The sequence below is a fragment of the Taudactylus pleione genome, unplaced genomic scaffold, assembly GCF_031769625.1.
Source record: "Taudactylus pleione unplaced genomic scaffold, aTauple2 ptg000702l, whole genome shotgun sequence".
Taxonomy (NCBI): Eukaryota; Metazoa; Chordata; class Amphibia; order Anura; family Myobatrachidae; genus Taudactylus; species Taudactylus pleione.
The window spans coordinates 507,979-526,845 of NW_028285104.1; the positions used below are offsets into that span (position 1 = coordinate 507,979).

Sequence of the window (18,867 nt, forward strand, 5' to 3'; positions counted from 1 at the left end):
AGAAATTCTAGCAGTATGTCATTATTTTCTTTTCATTACAGGCATCAACTGTTGAGTTGAAAAACCTTTGGGTTTCTGAGATTAGAAAAGTACTAACTGGGCAACTGGAAGCCTGCAGGGGTAATACTTTTTATCATGTTCTTTTCTTATTATACATAGGGGTATTCAGTTAGGAGCGTAGTTTGAATTTGCACCTCCTGCAGTGTCTTTCGTCATAAATGAAAGTAAATTTGAAGTAAATTTTAACGGCAAAAAAGCTATTCAATCCTAAAACCTGTGAGAACTATCACTAGTGAAAATATGTACAAATAGCCTATATTTGCTCACACCTCTAGAAGTGGTGTAATGTATAATAGTAGGGCTGCGCCCCCGGCTCCTTTTCTGCTTGATGCTCTGCTGCTGATATATATTCGGAGGTACTATTGTGTGGTGTACCTTGTATAAGGGGCACTACTGTGTGACATAACACAGTGGCGTCCCTGCCCGCGGTGACACCCGTTGCGGGGAGGGATGTCATGGTGTGGTCTCGTGGGAAGCGGGCGTGACCTCGCGGCCCAAACTCGGTCCCCAGCCCGTTGTTAAACTTATCGCTGGGGCGGGGGTGGGGTGCCGCAGGTGCGGGCAGTGCCGGCTTGCTCACTATCACAGGAGCCGAGTGCTGCACTTAATGCTACAGTGCAGCACCCAGCTCCTGTCACTGAGAGGGAGCCTGCACCTTGATGTCACACCTCAGCGAGTGACACCCGGGTGTGGCCTGCACCCCCTTGTGGCGTAACATGTATAAGGGTACTATTGTGTGCTGTAATGTGAATAACGGACACTAATGTGCAGTGTAATGTAAATTGGTACTATTCTGAAGCCACACCCCTATTTTGAGGCCACACCCCTACTGCATTGAGGCCATGCCCCTTCTACCATAGGGCTGGCGCAAGTGTCGATAGTACATGCGTTGGTGCATTGATGGTGGCATATCAACAATCACCGGCAGTGTTACAGCTTGCAGAGACGCTGAATGTCTTTGTTTCAGGCCTTGCACCTTCAGACGCAGGCTACTGCACCAAGTGAAGGATGACTCTAGCATTTGTATATCATTGCTGCCGCGACTCCGCAAACTGATGCACCAGCGGAAGCAACAGCATCCACCCTTAAATCAAGCCCACAGTGTGCCATATACTTATAGGCAAATATTAGTGCATACTTATCTCTGTAACTTCGCATAGTGTATATTGCTGTTTGAATCTTGAGGTTTGATGGTATAGTTGATGCATTGTCCAGGTACAGAGAGCTGATATATTTATGGATCCAACTTGCAGCTTTTTGTCAGATATCATGTAGTTAAATGTAGATATAAAGCTGACTAGTGTATTCCTTTGTAACCACATCTAATGGCTTTTTCTACTAAGTATGGCAATGGACTTACTGAATGTAATGGTGAGAGACCAAGCGCCATGGGGACATTGCGAACACTGTTTGAGTTTTCTCATGAGCCCCTGGGTCCAGGGGGCTCCCTCCCACACACCCTGCACCTAGTCACACATTGGCTGAGTCACACCAGGGGAGCTCTTACCACAGCAGCATTTGCAGCCATTCCTGATAGAAGCCTAACCTAGGTTCTGTCTGTGTCCAGGGATTGAGATTGATGTGTGCATTTCCATCTTGTATCTGGTAAGGAGGCACTTCTGCTGTTTTAGGATTATTTGCTTTTCAACTTTTCGTATTGACCTTGTTTTATCTAATAAAAGTATTTGTGTGGAGAACTGCACAATGATTGTATGCATTTTTTTTCACATGATACACGTTTTTGAGGAGTGGATGAAGTACACCTGTAGGGCTGGTGATATACTGAGCTAAAGATCTTGCTTCGTGCCCATTACAAGAGTGTTTGGTGTAAGCACTGAATGCAGAAGAGTGTGCTGTTGGCACTTATTTCCATCTTATGCACTCTCTGCGTGGTCTCTTTACCTTTCAGAAGAATCATATTATTTCCCAATCATCCTGTCTGTATGTACACTGGGTGACAGTACCGTCTAGCTGATACACACTATTATCTGACAACTTTCCCTATTTTTGCTTGATATGGAATCGTGGTGAGACTACACAGGGAGAGACAAAGGCAGAAATTGAGACGTCTACTCCTAGCAGTATTTGGGACTTTGGAGCTCCATATCTTGTATAGTTACCTTGTTTGTAATATTGTCCATTTTCCTGGAGAACAGAGGGAAAATGGCACAGTGCCAGGGTCTACTGGAGGCATATTCCGACGAGTGAGGGGGGCATAAGAAGGCTGTAAACAGACCCCCCTCCTCTGTTAACCTGCCTGCCCAAGGGGAGTGTGTACTTTACTTTGCTAAAGTACATTTACTGATCTGGCTATATATGATACCTCATCAGCTAGTGCAGTCCAAAATGAATAAATGTTAGGAAATGTTATTTGATAGTAATGTAAAGATTAGCTTACCACTGCTAGCTAACACCATCCGAAGATATTGTGCAATAGGGACCAGCAAAGCAGTGAAGGCCATTGCTGAACATTAGCTGCGAATGCAAATCACTTTAACCTTTTGCCAACAACTTTATACTTTTGTTGGTAAATAGCAATGGTACTACATTATGTATCATTGGGATATGTAGCCTGCAGTTCCCTTAATGTGGGGCAGTCTTGTTGGTTTGGTGAATTTGACAACATCCCACAAGTGGATGAACACTGAAGCTTGTTCTTGAGCCTACAGTGTAGGTAGGATATCACAAAACATTTTGCAGTAGTTAAACAGTCCCCGGTTATGAAATGTCTGCTGTGATCATTGTAAAATGTCTATTATTGGAAATGAAGGGACTCTAAAGCTTTGATTGAAATGTTTTAGGAAATGTGATTTTATATTAAGGCCCAGATTTATGAATGAGTGATATTCTTGCTATCACTCATTACTACTCTTAAATGGTGCTCCAACCAATGAGACCCGAATGGTCATTTTTCAAACACATAGATAAAAATAGCAACCACAGAGTCTGATAATAGTAAGTGAATGCGCTCAAATCAAATGTAAAATATTTGATATTTAACACAAAACAAAATGAATAGGACATGTGTCAATATCCACACTCAGGTACAATGTGTGATTAAAAAAGCAACATCGGACAAATAGTCCCGCAGTAATCACATTAAATATGATACATTTGTTAAAAAGTCCCGAAAGTGAACCATAAAAAATTAGCAGCAAATTGAAAAGTTCCTGCATAGAGGAGATCCAGTCTATAGATTAGTGAAAATCAGCATGCATATTGCTTATAAGAAAAGCCGGTGAACCTGTAATGGAGGGTCACTGAATGACAGAATGAGTTTTACCTGCAGTTCAGGTTTTAATTGTCCCGTTTTCAGAGCCGGCCCTAGCCAATTTGGTGCCCTAGGCAAAATTTTGACTGGTGCTCCCTAACATATAATCCCACCACCAATCTTATTGCGTATACGCGGATGCGAAAAATAACACATTGGTTTATAACTTTTTATTGTTAAAGAAACATGTATATATACTGTATATCTATATATACACACACCCACATGTATATATTATATATGTGTGTGTATGTATGTATATATATATATATATATATATATATACACACACACACACATATATATCCATATATATCTATATTTCCATATATAAATATATATATATATATATATATATTTATATATACATACATATACACAAACACATATGTATATATATATATATATATATATATATATACACACACATATATATACGTGTGTATATATATATATATATATATACACATATATATGTATATTATGTGTATAAATATAGCGTGTGTATATATATATATATTTCTACATATACAGATAGATTACACCAACACCCCCTCGCCTCTTATAGTCAGTCACTGTCAGACGCAGCACTGACAAAACCACTCTTTGCCCCCAAGCCTTTCCCCCAGCTAGCCAGCTACATTTAATGATGCTGTGGCTGGCTGTGCTTTATTGTTATTAGTGTTTACTCAGTAACTCAGTGACCGTGAGTCTCTGAGTCTTACCTGCGGGCAGCAGCCTGCGTTATTCACAATGGCTGGCTGGGACAAGATGGAGGCGGAGACGTGAGTTGTTACTCACGGCTCTGCTCCACTAAGGCCCATGGGAGGTGTGGCAGCGGCAGGGTATGCGCAGCATGCCCTCCTGTTACCATCTTAGCTCCTCCTGTAGACTGAGGGCCGGGCGGATGCGGATCCCGGTAACATGACCGGCCTATCCGCTGCGCTGCCCGTCGGAGAGATCCGATCGCGGCAGCGTGCTGTGGGAGAGAGTGGGTAGCTGCCCCGGCTCTGGGGTAGGTGGGACTCATGGAAGCAGCGGCTAGCGGCAGGCAGAGGCAGCAACAGACAGGCAGAGGCAGCCGCAGAGCTCAGCCCTGGAATGCCCCTAGCATTCTGAGTCACCCCTGGGCATTTGCTTATAATGCCTATGCCTAGGACCGGCTCTGCCAGTCTTGTGCTGAAAGGGAGTCCGGCTGTGGCGGTATGTAGAACCGCATCCATGGATGGCTGGCTTGTCCACTCAACCCGGCATGCAGGGAGCTAAGTAGTGATTTACTGGATAGCCGCTCCCTGGTCCCGTGTAGTTGGTGAGGTGCAGATAAATCCCAAGCAGCGTGCTCGTGCAGGTGCTATGCGGCTGCTAGTATTGTCAGAATGAGCCCGACTGGTGAGGTGAACAAACACCGTACCGATCTCTCTTGTGGGAAGCTGCTGCTTACAAATGGTTCTCACTGGAGAAATAAAATTCAGCCTTGCACCAAACACAAGACAGTTAGGAGCTGATTGGTTCAGGCACCATTTATGAGATAATTATGTTTTTTTGGGGCCACCTTGAATCACAATTTGCCCCTTATTTGGTAACTCTAGCATTAAATATTGCATATTTTTCTTATTGACATCTTTCTACACCATTCAGAATACAGTTCAGAATGTGTATTTGTGATAATCATATTGAAATACAATAATACTTAAGTCCCAAGCATATAACTTCCTGCAATATCATATTCATCAAGCTCTTATTATGTTTTATAGAAGCCAGCCAATTGCATCAGAGGATAACCGAGAGTGTGTATCATGCTCCTATGAATTCTTCTATCTCCAGGTAAGATGCAATGTGTAGGCCAGCTTAGGAAACACCAATGTAGCATTTATTATTTTCTTATCTAACCAGGGCCTGATGCTAAATTGAACGTACAGAAAAAACGATGGTTATGGAGTTGAACGTATGCCTGCAGATATATTTGTGTACAGTATGCTCAGGAACTGTGAGCACACAATAATACTACTATTACTCTCTTGTGCCTAATGACACAACCAAGTCATAAATGAGAATCCTAGTCAAAACTAGAAATTAAATATCAAAAGAAATTGGTTTAAGTTTACCTGCATTTACCTATAGAGAGGAGGTGATTCCACACTCCAGGGACCTCCACATATTTGTTATGTGCCTTCGGTACATCCTGAGCTGCTCGCCACGTGTGGTGTGTGTGTCATTTATGCTCACAGCCACTCAGTGAGGAAATCCAAAGCCACTTGGAGAATGACTACAACAGCTCAGAAAGTAACCGTGTGCTGAACAACTGCAAGCAATGACTTCACATAGAGGGAGACACAAGTGTCCGTACCAAGTATGGGGGGATCACAGGCAAGAATATTAGTCTTCTAATTTGTAGGGGACATCACTTGCATGTCATGTTAGAAAGTATAACTGCCATAAAAAGTAGGTAGAAGGAGCAACTTTAAAAACGTTACATAGAACATAAAAAAAACATAAACAAATGAATCATACATTCAACACCTGCCTTTCCACAGTGGTCTGGCTACAGCAGCAGCTGCCTATTTAACATCCCTAAAGCTCCCTATGATAGCAATTTAATGAATTACCTAGATTTATCTAGTTATATTATTTGAGCTAATAAATTGTCTTACAAAAGACTCTATTCTATTACAAACTTAACTAGACTACAGTAAAGAACCGCCTTCAATTCAGAGGGTAAAAGTAAAGCCTCCGACTCTCCACGATAATTAAACATAGAATTTGATGGCAGATAAGAACCACTTGGCCCATCTAGTCAATTACCATTATGCCCACAAATAGAGAAAGCAGTGGTCAGAAGATAATCTAAATTCTGACCCTTCATAACTCCAGCTAGGATATTTTTTTTCAGACATGTATCATTTTATACATTCCGGGACTTGTAATACAGCTGACCGAGCACCCTCTCTCTAGACGGTATGCAGGATTTCATGCACAGCTCTTAGCTGCTGTACACAGCCGGACACTACAACCGTTTGCCGTCTTCTCTTTCCTGTCTATTCGGACGCTTTGTCCCATTTACACACGGGACTCAGAGATTGCAAGTATCTTTACTATTTACCATTAGGATAACTTGTGTATGCACAATATTACAGTTGTATATTATTACTATGTGACCGCATTCTCTACTATCTCACCGTATGTAACTTCTAGCACTCTCTCATCGGCCTGCCGTTTGTGATTCTTTTCTGCAATGTTAATCCTAACATCAGAATAGAACACACTCTGGGTCTCATTCAGATCCGCTCGCAATCGCTATGCGCTCGCAAGCGGGTCGATGGCTGTGCATTGCACACGCGCGGAGTGTGCAATGCGCGTGCTCAAGCCCCATAGCGAGTGAGAAATTCACTCGCTCCGGGGCTCGCTACAAACGGGGCGGCTGTCGATGTTGATCGACAGCTCGCCCCGTTTTGTAGGCGGGGTGGCTGGACAAACGGGAAGCGTTCCTGAAGAAACGCCTGCCGTTTGTGGGCGGCCCTACTGACATCACCAGTGATGTCAGTAGTGAGCTTCTGGCTGTATTAGAGCAGAAAGCTCACTGGGGCTTGCAGCAGACGAGACCCTACCACAAGGGCCTCTTCGCAAGCGAGATGGTCGCAGCCATCGCGACCATCACCTGGCCACTCGCAAAAGCTGTGGGTGGTCACCCACAGCTTAGCGAGCAGCCAGGAGGCCGGCTTTTAAAAAAAAAAGTGGCCGCCCTCATTCAGAGTGAGCGCTCGCTTTTTGCGAGCGGCTCTGAATGAGGTCCTCTGTGTGGTTAGAAAGCAGAAGTGCATATACTTTCTTCCTACCAGTGGCTCTCTCTGTCCTCTCATCCTTTGTCCTCTATTTTTCATATGACAAAGAGACAGTAGAGGCAGCGAGGACCCTATCTGGGCACCTTTATTATTATTACATTCTTTCCATTTTTGGATATATGCAATATAATCCGCATTGTAACTATTATAACCTTCATATTTCCCTTAAGTGACTCTGTGAAACATATTATAAAGGATACTTATGGTTACAATTACTCCTATGTGTGCATCTCCCTGTCATATATGAATGTGATATAATAAATTTTTTCCTCTCATTACTCAGGAAAATAACTCTGTTATTAATAACCAGTACCGTAGTTTGAGAACATGTTTATATGCAGGGATATGTTTATCCACAGGGATACCTTGGGGTATAGGGCTTGGCTCCTGCCATGGGCACCACATAGTTAAAATATCCATCCTAGGATGCACCGGGCCCCCTCCTATACCCTGCCCCAGGCCAAGGCACCTCAGTTTCAGTAGGTGCCCGGCCGGGAGCTGGGTCATCACAAAGGGGGGCTGTGTGTAACAGCCCCTGAAGATCTTCAAGAGCGGTAGCATAGGACAGTCCAGCGGACGTCCATGCTACCGCTCCGACACCCCTGCCGGCGCCGACCACCGGTAGTGATATGGGGAACTCGGCGGGCTCTTGGGAGTTCTAACTAGCGGAACCCCCAGGGGCCGTGGACTCTGGCCGGATGTACGGGGGGCTGCATAAGGTAAGCAGCGGGTGTCTGCGGTAGGCGCCCGCTGTCTCACAGTCCGGCGTCCCCAGGGCTGGGGGCTCCCTGGGGACGGCAGTATAGTGGAGCCAGGCGGATGCCTGCACTCACACTAGACCACCAGGGATGTGGGGCTGGAGCGGTGCGGAACACGCTCCAGCATCTCGGGAGTTAATGGCCTACCAGGGGAGGATGCCTTCCCTGTAGCGCACAGGAGGCTCCTCCCCATCACTGCTCTCCAGCGCCTTACATTGAGGTTTTGGCGGGCTGAGACAGTGATCCTCCCCTGGCCCGCCTCCCTTCATCCTCCGGCGGCCATCTTATGTGTCAGATGCTGTGGTCCAGGGTGCGGAGCCTGGGTGCCCCTTACATACCTCTCCTTCAGTCAAGTCAGCGTATTTAGCGCTATCACTGCCAGGGTGTAGGTCTGTGTAAGTGATTTCTGCATTGTATGTGACTTTGTGCTAGTGCTGTGTGTCTGCTTATTTCTCCTGTCAGCCATTTTAACTATCCCTATTTCTTCCTACTGACCAGCCCTCAGTGCCAGTACTGTCTGGGTGGGAATCTGCCTCATAGTTTTAAGATTTATTACTGTGAGAGAGTGTCACATACCACTATGTCCAGTGAGGACTCTGTTAGAGGAGCACCTCTCCTATTTTCCTGCTCCAGATGTAAAGCAGGTGTGGGGGAGGGGGCGGTACTTCAGGATGGAACATCTGCTGTACCAGGCACCTCTCAGGAACCACCTTGGGCTTGTTTTGCACAAGCCTTGACTGTCCTTGTAAATAGGTTGGCAGTCCCTCCTGCGTTTCCCCAATTGGGCTTCGCACAACAGGCGGTAGTCCCGCCTCCAGTTCTAGGGGTTCCAGGGTCGATAGTAATGACGCAGTGCCCCCTGCAACAGGTCCTTACTCCAGCAGACCCAGGTTTGTCTGATTCTGGGGTGCGGAACACTCAGCAGGATCAGTATAGACCTGCTAAAAGACCATTATTGTCATATCTATCCACACAGGATGATGAGGATGACGGGTCGTCTGATGAGGGCAAAATTCTAGATCTGTCGGACACTGACACTCCTCATGCAGGGGCAGAGGCTAAGTCTAGTATTTACATTCCAGGTCTCATACTGGCAGTCCGTGCAGCCATGGTAATTACTGACGACAACCTACCTGTAGAGCCTACTCATGCTTATTTTAAGGAGGTTAAAGGAGCTGCAGCTGTTTTTCCTCTATCTGGTCAGCTAGTTGATTACATGGAGGAGGCGTGGAAATCTCCGGGAAAAAGATTTCAACCTCACAAGCGCCTGGCCCGTGCATACCCCTTTGCGGAAGATTATTTCACTAAATGGGAGTCTCCTCCTCAGGTGGATTCCCATGTGACGCACTTAGTAAAGAGCGCAACTTTGCCTATACCGTCTATGTCTTCGCTGACGGATGCTACAGACCGTAAGTTGGAGGTGTGCCTTAAGTCTATCTATTCCCTCGCTGGAGGATCATCTAGACCAGCTATGGCTGTCTGCTGGGTGGCCCAGGCTATGGAAAGATGGGCGACGCTTTGGAGGCATCATTTGCTTCTGAGGGTACCAGCGAACAGGTGGTGTTAGTGGGTAACCTTTGGGATTCCGCTACATACATTAACGAAGCAGCTTTGGATTTGAGCTTGCTTACTTCTAGGATTTCCGCAGCGGCTGTGGCCGCTCGACGCTCCTTGTGGTTACGTTCTTGGAGGGCGGACGCTGAATCCAAGAAAAGCTTGGAATGCTTACCCTACAATGGGCAGGTCCTGTTTGGGCTAGCTTTGGACAAGATAGTGGACACGCTGGCGGCTGCCAAAGCTGCATGTCTACCTTCAGTCCCGACTCCGTCTGGGTCTAAAAATCCATCCTTTTGGCCCTATCGCCCTCCGTGAAAACCTAAGGTTCAGTCCTTTCCGAGACCTTCAGGCCCCAAAAAGGCTGCTAAGACCAAGAAACAAGCTTGGAGCACCAGACGTCCAGCCGCCAAGCCGGACAACAAACCCTCAGCCTGACGGGCTGGGCCTCCCCTTGGGGGAGGGCTCCAAGGGAGGTGTCCTGCATACTGACTTGGGCAGAAGGCAATCTTCCAGCCATTTAGACTGTCTTCATTCCGGGTGTGCTCAACTGGGAAGCGGACTTCCTCAGCCGCCACGATGTACACCTGGGGGAATGGTCTCTTCACCAAGAGGTGTTCCAACTCCTGGGGTCTTCCCAAAATAGACCTCATGGCCTCCAGTCACAACCGCAAACTGTGGGCGTACGGATCCTGAACAAGAGACACAGGAGCTCTCCTGGTGGACGCTCTGTCGGCACGATGGAACTTCCAATTCGCGTACCTGTTTCTGCCGTTCTCCCTGCTGCCTCAAGTAATTCGAAAGTTCAGGCAGGAAGGAGGCAAGATCCTGCTGGCGGCCCCTGCGTGGCCCAGACGGAGTTGGTACTCGGATCTTCAGTGTCTGTCCATCGACACTCCATTGCTGTTACCTCAGAGACCGGACCTGTTGTAGCAGGGTCCTTGTCTCTACCCGGACCTGAGTCGACTATCTTTGACGGCGTGGCTCTTGAGACTTCCCTCTTGAGGTCCAAGGATTTCTCTAGAGTGGTAGTGAATACCATGCTACGAGCTCAGAAGCCGGCTTCAGCTAGAATTTACCACAGGGTGTGGCATACCTATTTTGAGTGGTGTCGCCCTAAAGGGTATGATCCTCACGAGTTTCGGATATCAAGAGTGTTGGTTTTCCTACAGACTGGCTTGGATCTAGGTCTACGCCTCGCCTTACTGAAGGTGCATGTTTCTGCCCTGTCGGTTTGGCTTCAACATAGGATTGCTACGCTGCCTGATATCCGTACCTTTATGCAGGGTGTCCTTCGCATCCAGCCTCCCTATGTCCATCCGGTAGCTCCATGGGATCTGGCTGTGGTTCTGAAGGCGCTCCAGGGTCCTCCATTTGAACCTTTGGGTTCTGTGGATTTGAAATAACTTACGGCAAAGACAGTGTTTCTTTTGGCTATTGCTTCAGCCAGAAGGCCCCGGATTTGGGGGCTCTCTCGTGTCGTCCCCCATTTCTAATTTTTCATTCGGATAGGGCGGTACTTCATACCCGTCCCGACTTCCTTCCTAAAGTAGTGTCTAGTTTCCACATTAACGAGGAAATTGTGGACCCAGCCTTTATTTCATCTGATCTCTTGGCTTGTGAGGCTTCTTTGGATGTGGTACGAGCTCTGCAAATTTAGGTGGACCATACCAGTTCTTTATGAAAATCGGACTCTTTGTTTGTCTTATATGGATTTCATAAGAGTTGTTGGCCTGCCAATAAACAGACTTTGGCACGCTGGATTTGCATGGCGATCTCTGAGGCATACACTCATGAGGGGCTTCCAGTGCCACCCTCTGTGAAAGCTCATTCTACAAGATCTGTGGGACCTTCGTGGGCAGCTTGACGTGGCGCCTCAGCTGTTCAGCTTTGTAAGGCGGCCACGTGGTCCTCTGTCCATACTTTCATCAAGCATTACGCCTTTGACACATTTGCTTCTCAGGATGCTTCCTTCGGGTGGCGGGTTCTCCTCTCGGCACAGGAGCGTCCCCTCCCTTGAAGAATACTGCTTTGGGACATCCCCAAGGCATCCCTGCGGATCCCTAAGGACCCTGAGGTAGAAAACAGGAGATATGGTAAGAACTTACCTTTGTTATCTCTGTTTCTACGAAGTCCTTAGGGTCCACAGGGAGCCCGCCGTGACGCCATGGGCTTCTATAGGGTGTTGTTCTGGTCGCCGGTTTCTGTCCCCTTTTTCTATGACAATGTGAATCTTGTGTGTTCCAGACTTTCTTCTTTTTTTCTCTCCCGGTCTATGTCTTGATACTAAAACTGAGGTGCCTTGGCCTGGGTGCGGGGTACAGGAGGGGGCCCGGTGCATCTTGGGATGGAGATTTTAACTATGTGGTGCCCCGTGGCAGGAGCCAAGCCCTATCCCCCTCGGTATCCCTGTGGATCCTAAGGACTTCGTAGAGATAATAAAGGTAAGATCTTACCATATCTCATTTTCCACTCCAGTGTTGGGCAAATGCTGACTTTTTATTATGACTGTATTATTATTGTGCTAAGATACTTCATTATTGTCTAATACTATACGCAATAAATATAAAGGTGGGGACAAAACGGCAACATTGTTGCTGATTATATGATCAAAACCAATTAGTTTTTCACATATTTCATTGATCATATATCAATTACAGATATGTAAAATAATTCTCTTTTCTAAAAATTTGCCGATTGTCTCTCACTTTCACTGAGAAATAAATTATTTCTTTGATATGACTCATTTGTAATAGTGAATTATGTATTGATACATAACAAGCGTATTTCACATCTTTTTCTTTTTCTCTTTGAATTTATATAGTAGTCTGCATACTCACTTATGCAATGTATGTCATATGTTTTTTCTTTGTGTAATATTTGTACTATTCTTGTATACATTACTCCTTGGATTTTCTTAAATCCTACATATTTTATAGGCTTTAGAATAAAGGTTATATTTTAGCATTACTCAGAATCCTGTACCGCTCCCAACAACGAGTCTTCTTTTCTCTTTCAATATTTCCTTGACTCTCTGACTCGGGGGAGCACCACCAACCCACTATTTATACACAACTATTGGTGTTTAATACTACCTCAAGTTGGTTTTGACTATGCAAACATCCCTACTGTAGTTAGTGTTAATAACTTAGGGATGTAATAATTCTATGTTTATCCTGTGCGAGCTCCAAACTTTGGGCCTGATTCAGACCCACTCACAAGCGGCTGTCCGCTCGCAAGTGGGTCGATGTTGTGCACTGCGCATGCGCACGACGGCGGGAGCTCCGTCGTGCGCATGCGCCAGACGCGACGAGCGAAGGACTTTCCTTCGCTCGTTGTGTCTGATCAAAGGGGGCGTGCTGTCGATGTTGATTGACAGCACGCCCCCTTTGGTGGGCGTGCCGGGGGCGTGCCTCCCTGACGGGGGCGTTCCCAAGGGAACGCCTACCGTCATAAGCCGGCACACTGACATCACTAGTGATGTCAGTGGGAGTGATTTTGGCTCTGATAGAGCCAAAATCACTCCGGGCCTTGCGGTTGAAAAACTCAACCGCAGGCTCCGGCTCGCAGTGGCGATGGTCGCGATGGTCAAGACCATCGCGGCCATCAAACTGCACGCTCGTATAGGCTGTGGGTGGTGACCCACAGCTATACGAGCGTCCAGGAGGATGCTCCATAATTATGGCGGGCGGCCCTCATTCAGAGTGTGCGCTCTGCTCAGAGCGTACGGCTCTGAATGAGGGCCTTTGTCTTTCTCATTTTATACATTGCCAGGTTTATGTTGTTTACAGTTCATTTCAAGACAAAGAAAAAATTTAATGCTCCAGGAAAGACACACCGGAACTGATTCTGACTGATTTCTGTATTTAGGATGACTAATTTGAGATGTTGTTCATTACCCCTTGGTCACGCACTCACTTTTTAAAAATGTTACATTGTCTTGCTCTTCTACTTTAATGACCAGGTCAAATAAAACATCTTTGAACAATCAAACCAAAGCAGAATCATCCAGCCGTAAAACATCAAATAACAAGAACAGAACTTCAAGTCCAGCTGGAAGGCATACAAAAGGTATGGCTTTAAGTATCAGGTTATATTGTCATAGAGAGATCAAATAAAAAAATATTCTTATGTGTAAATTAAAATTTTTCTGTCCTTGGGTAATGCATCTATTTTTAATTGGTTGTTAGCCACATTTATAAAACATGTATTTGTCTTTAGAGCACATATTTCTTATTTAATAGTGATTTCAAAACAGTCTCTTACTGAGAAACGGATGTTATTGCTCTCTCTGGTGTGCAATACTATATTGCAAATTTAGAGATATAGGAATACTAAGCCTTGGCGGGAGATAAAGTAGATGGAGATAGAGGACCTCATTTAGAGTCGGTCGTTGCGGCCGCTCGGTCGTAGGGGAAAGGGCCCGGATATGCAAATGATGCGATCGTAAGTTGCGTCGCTAAGATGGGATCGTTAGCTGAACGACTGAGGGTAAGAAGCGGTCGTAAGACTAAATACACGCCCCCATTCTCGATCACAAAACACGTAATCTCCAGGGATATAAGGATTAATCGAGACCATCGGGATCCATCGGAGCTGATCGCAGAGCTAAAGGCTGACCATACCATCTCTTAAGCACTACGATCTAGTCAGTGTAATAACCACCCATGTCACGTGTGCCATGACACTACTTTGTTAATTATGCACTCCCATTAAACTCCCCTCGCATAGTCAGGCACGTTCAGATCTCCACTCCCGCGTTCACAAGCACCTTCCCCTGTTACCACCCACAAACAGCTAATTCTGTCACTCAAACTAACGACCTGGCTGTGTTCAAGGAGAGCAATTTCTGATCGTAACAGCTAGTTTGCGCACGCGCATTGCGAATTTTTACGCATGCGCAGTTTAGCGAACATCGGCTGCGTACGACCGAGCGGCCGCAACGACCGACTCTGAATGAGGTCCAGAGTACCAACCAATCAGCTCATAACTGTCATTTATCAAACAGCCTGTAAAGTGACATTTAGGAGCTGATTGGTTGGTACATTTTTCTCCGTCCACTTTATCTCTCTCCAAGGCTTAGTAGATAGATCCCTAAAAAAAAATTTTACATTGTAATTTACTGTATTTATGAAGGAAACAGGAGTTTCAAAAATAGCCACACAGCTCAATATGTTTGTTATTGCCAAAGCAGTTCGTGATGTAGTTAAGCATCCAGCAGCATGTCCGCATTGCTTTCAATAACTGATTTTAATTCAGTATGGATAGCCACCAGCTGATCACTCCTCCGACTTGGCTCAGAACAGCGAGGCAGTTTTTATGCAGTTATAATACTGTATATCACATCCATGTGAATGCACAACATAGGGCCTAATATACAGATGTGTCCACATATATCTTACATCCTTTCTAGTCGGGCCACGCCGTGGCATGACCGGGTCGCTCCTTTCGCCTTTTTCGTGTGACTTTTTCCCTTTGAATGCATCATATTTGCACATCGATGTAAATTGGACGCACAAGCAGCTTCTGCTGACTAACATGATATTCGGCAAGCCTATATTCTGTGTGTGACTGCGGGTGTATCTGCATGCGAAATGTTACGTTACTGTGTCACAGCCGCTGAAACTGTAATATAGGAATGCTGCATATCATTTTAGTCAGCAGAAGCTGCTTATGCTTCCTATTAGCATCACTGTGCTAATAAGACACATTCAAAGGGAAATAGTTGCACAAAAAGACGCTCTGTTATAAAGAGTCGCACAGCGCTCACGCATTATGTTTAACGCGACTTGTAGGGCACGTACTGTAGGTAAGATGTATATAGACACATCTGTAGAATAACAAGTAAATCTAGCTATGAGGCACAACTTTACACCTTAGCAAAACTGTGCTATATCGGAAGCTCTTTCCTCAACTTTTAATTCTGGCCAACCCACCATTTCATCCTTCTAACCGTCCATTCCCTCCTCACATCCTCAGTCACCTACCTCCTCAATCCCATTCCCTCTCACTTCCTCTCTCTTGATTCTTACATATCCACCTCTTTAACCTCTCTCTCTCTCCTCTGGTACTGTCCTCTCCTCTTTTAAATACACCCCCGACTCTCCCATTCTAAAAATCCCTTTCCCCATTCTGTCTCTCTTTGTAACTACCACCCCATCTCTGTTCTCTACTTTGCTTTAAAACTTGTGGAACCACTTACCTTCCAGTGACTGTTCACTTTCCTTTACTCCCTCTCCCTTTTTGATCCATTTCAATCTGGCTTTTGCTTCCTTCAGTCTAAAGAAACTGCAATCAAGAAGGACACTAATGGCCTTCTCCTTGCTAAATCTTGTCACCTACTTTCCATTCTCACCGTTCTGGTTCCATCAGCTGCCTTTGAAACATTTGATCAACCTCCTCCTCAAAATCCTCCACTCTCTTGGATTCCGTGATACTGCTCACTCATGGCTGTCTCTACCTCCCGCTCTACGCCATCCCCTTCGTCTTCTTATAGGTGTTCCGCAAGGCTCTGTATTTGGTCACCTAATTTTCTCTCTCTCTACACCTACTGATCTCCTTCAGTCTACAATACCACGATTTGCTGATGAATCAAATCTACTTATCCACGCTTAACTTCCCGTCCTCCACCGTCTCTCACATCTCCAATTGTCTCACTTCCATCTCTCTCTGGATATCCCAATGCTTCTTAACCTCAGCATGTCTATGACTAAGCTTATTGTCTAACACCTCTGTCGGGTCCCTTTTCTCTTCCTCCTCCTTCTTTCTTCCTGCCCCAAAAGTCAATTGTCTGGGTGTCATCCTCAAATTATACATGCCACATTCATGCTATCTTTCTATTCTGCCACTTTCACCTTCGCAACATCTCTATGATTCAACCCTTCCTCAGCTTAGAGGATACCAAATCTCTTGTTCACACACCTGTTATCTCCCTCCTGGACTACTGCAACATCTACTCCGTGGTCTTCCTTTATGCTGCCTCTTCACTCTTAAATCTATTCTCAATTTTGTTGCTCATCTCATGTTCCTGTTTTGTTGCTCTGAACCAACCTCTACTCTCTTCAACTCCTTCATGGACTCCTTTTCCCACACACATTACAATTTAAGTTCCTCAAAAGTACTTTCATAACATGCAATCATTATTCTTCCCATTCGTAAATCTCCGACTTCATCTTAGTCCACACCCTCTCTCGCCCTTTCCATTCTTTTTCAGTGTTGCCTTGCCTCCTGCCGATTACCTCCTCCTACTCCCACTTCTAAGACTCCTATTCTACTCTTTTCCTGTACATCTCAATTCCCAACCCTAACACACTGTCTACTAGCCTACTTTATTTCAAACGTGCTCTGAAAACACACCTGTTAATTCAAGCCTAGCAGCTCTCCTCACACTATTAACAGTCACCCCTTGCCCACCCTAATGATCTCTTCCTAGTTGATCTCCCAATTATACTCCCCCCCCCCCCCCCCAAACACACACAATCCTGTAGACTGTGAGCTCTCACATGCAGGGCCCTTCTTCATCTTGGTTCTCACCCTGCACTATGCTTGTATGGAATGGATTCCCAGTCATAATCAGGAACTCAGATCCTTTCTGTCCACCCTTCCCGGGGCACTTAGTCACTGAGTGCTACTGTTAATAACTGTCACTCATTTAGTTGACTTTTATATTCACTGTTTTATTTGAATAGTTGAATATTTCACTGTTTTATTCTGTCCCTTGTAATGTCTGTAAACATTTTCATAATGTGTAGAATGTGTATTTTTGTAATTCTCTCTGGAAAAAACTATGTACACTTCATGGTGCATATAAAGAAAACATAATAATAATAATACTAATACAAACAGCTTGTTTTGTATGTGACTCTGGATCAGGTCCGCAATGAGGCCCATAGAGGGCATAGTGGTTTAAATAGACATGATATCCACTCACTTACCATTCATTCTAATATTTAATTAGGTATATTTGTTAAGGACTGAACTAGTCACTTCTCTGAGCTTTCATTGAAGATGATGGTTTATTCGGTTTAAATTGGCACCAACTTTTCAAAATACTATATTAATTGTTTTATAGTTCAAACTTTTGGTATTTGCAATTTTTTTATCCAATGAAATTTCTAGCACATCTCCATTCCACCTTCCCTTTTGTTTGCTTGCCAGTTAACCCAACTAACCTCACTCCCCCCCTGCTTTACTGCTTTCCCTTTCCCTCTCTCCTAGTCGATATTCCTGCCAGTCATAACCTTGAGCGCTCTGCGCTTGCTAGAAAGAGATTCACATTACAGGGTCTTTCGAACCGCAGAGTTCCGCCCAAAGGTAAACGGAGCATTTGCACCTTGTTGCGTCTTGTCCTGCACGCATTTGTGGACCTGTGCACATCACACAATCACTTGTCAGCCTTTCACCTCACTGTCTCATTGTTTGTTACATAACATTTGCTAATCAAATGTGTAATATACTTATAAAAGGTATTTTATAGCCTGTATTTGCATGCAAGTACGTGACCCTGCCAATAAGGAAGTGATTACTGTTTTTGCAGTCAGGTAATACATTCTTTTGAAATAATATAATTTGTATCTGTGAGTAAGATTTGTTGTGTTGTATTTGTGTATGTGATCTGTAACTAGAAAATATTTGCCATTGTGGTTCTGCAGGGATGCAGTCAGGAAGCCAACGGTCGAAATGCCCACCGCCGGCTTCCCGACTGTGCAAGATTGATGAGCTACAGAGATATAATAGGCGGTTTATAGACAAATGTGTCTCCTGGGTCTTTCTCTCCTAATACTGGGCCTGATTCAGAGCCGCTCGTAAGCGGCCGCTCGTTCGCTCCGAGCGATGTTCGCACATCTGCGCATGCGTATGGGTTGTAATGCGCATGCACCAACCAGTCAGTGCGGTCGGAAATCGTGTGCTCGCAAAATAGCAAATGCCTGCTAATTTGAGTGACAGGATGAGGCGTTTGTGGGTGGTAACAGGGGAAGGTGCTTGAAAACGGGGAGTGGAGATCCGAACGCAGGCGTGCTAAACGGTCAAAACGGGCGTTTTAAGGGTGTGCATAATTAACAAAGCAGCGTCATCGACCACGTCACTTGGTTGTCTCTTAGCCTGAACTGCTCGCATGATTGCGGTAGGAAAATGCTACCACAAGAATAGCGAGCAGTTCATACGCCTTTTGATGTACTCGATTAATCTAATAAATAGCGGAGATGACGAATGATGCGAGCGGCCAAGGGGCGTCTTTACAAAATAGCGAGCGCATGTTTCGTTCGCTCGCTCAGACATAGAGGCGTCAAAGAGCGAGCGCTCAATTTAAATAGACAGTCCCTTTTTCTGAACGAGCGTCCGCAAATAGCGTCCGGCTCTGAATCAGGCCCACTGTACTTTTATC

The 18,867-nt window shown here is 45.3% G+C and overlaps 1 protein-coding gene across 2 annotated transcripts in view; it reads left to right on the plus strand.

Annotated features, from left to right (window-relative positions):
• Positions 1–18,867, plus strand: part of MCF2L2 (MCF.2 cell line derived transforming sequence-like 2) — a 382,435-nt gene that overhangs the window by 310,978 nt on the left and 52,590 nt on the right. For both annotated transcript variants that reach the window (XM_088456383.1, XM_088456384.1), the window contains exons 24-27: positions 42–120; positions 5,086–5,155; positions 13,447–13,553; positions 17,700–17,795. In XM_088456383.1, the coding sequence (XP_088312509.1) occupies positions 42–120; positions 5,086–5,155; positions 13,447–13,553; positions 17,700–17,795 (352 nt within the window). The remainder of the gene's footprint in view (positions 1–41; positions 121–5,085; positions 5,156–13,446; positions 13,554–17,699; positions 17,796–18,867) is intronic.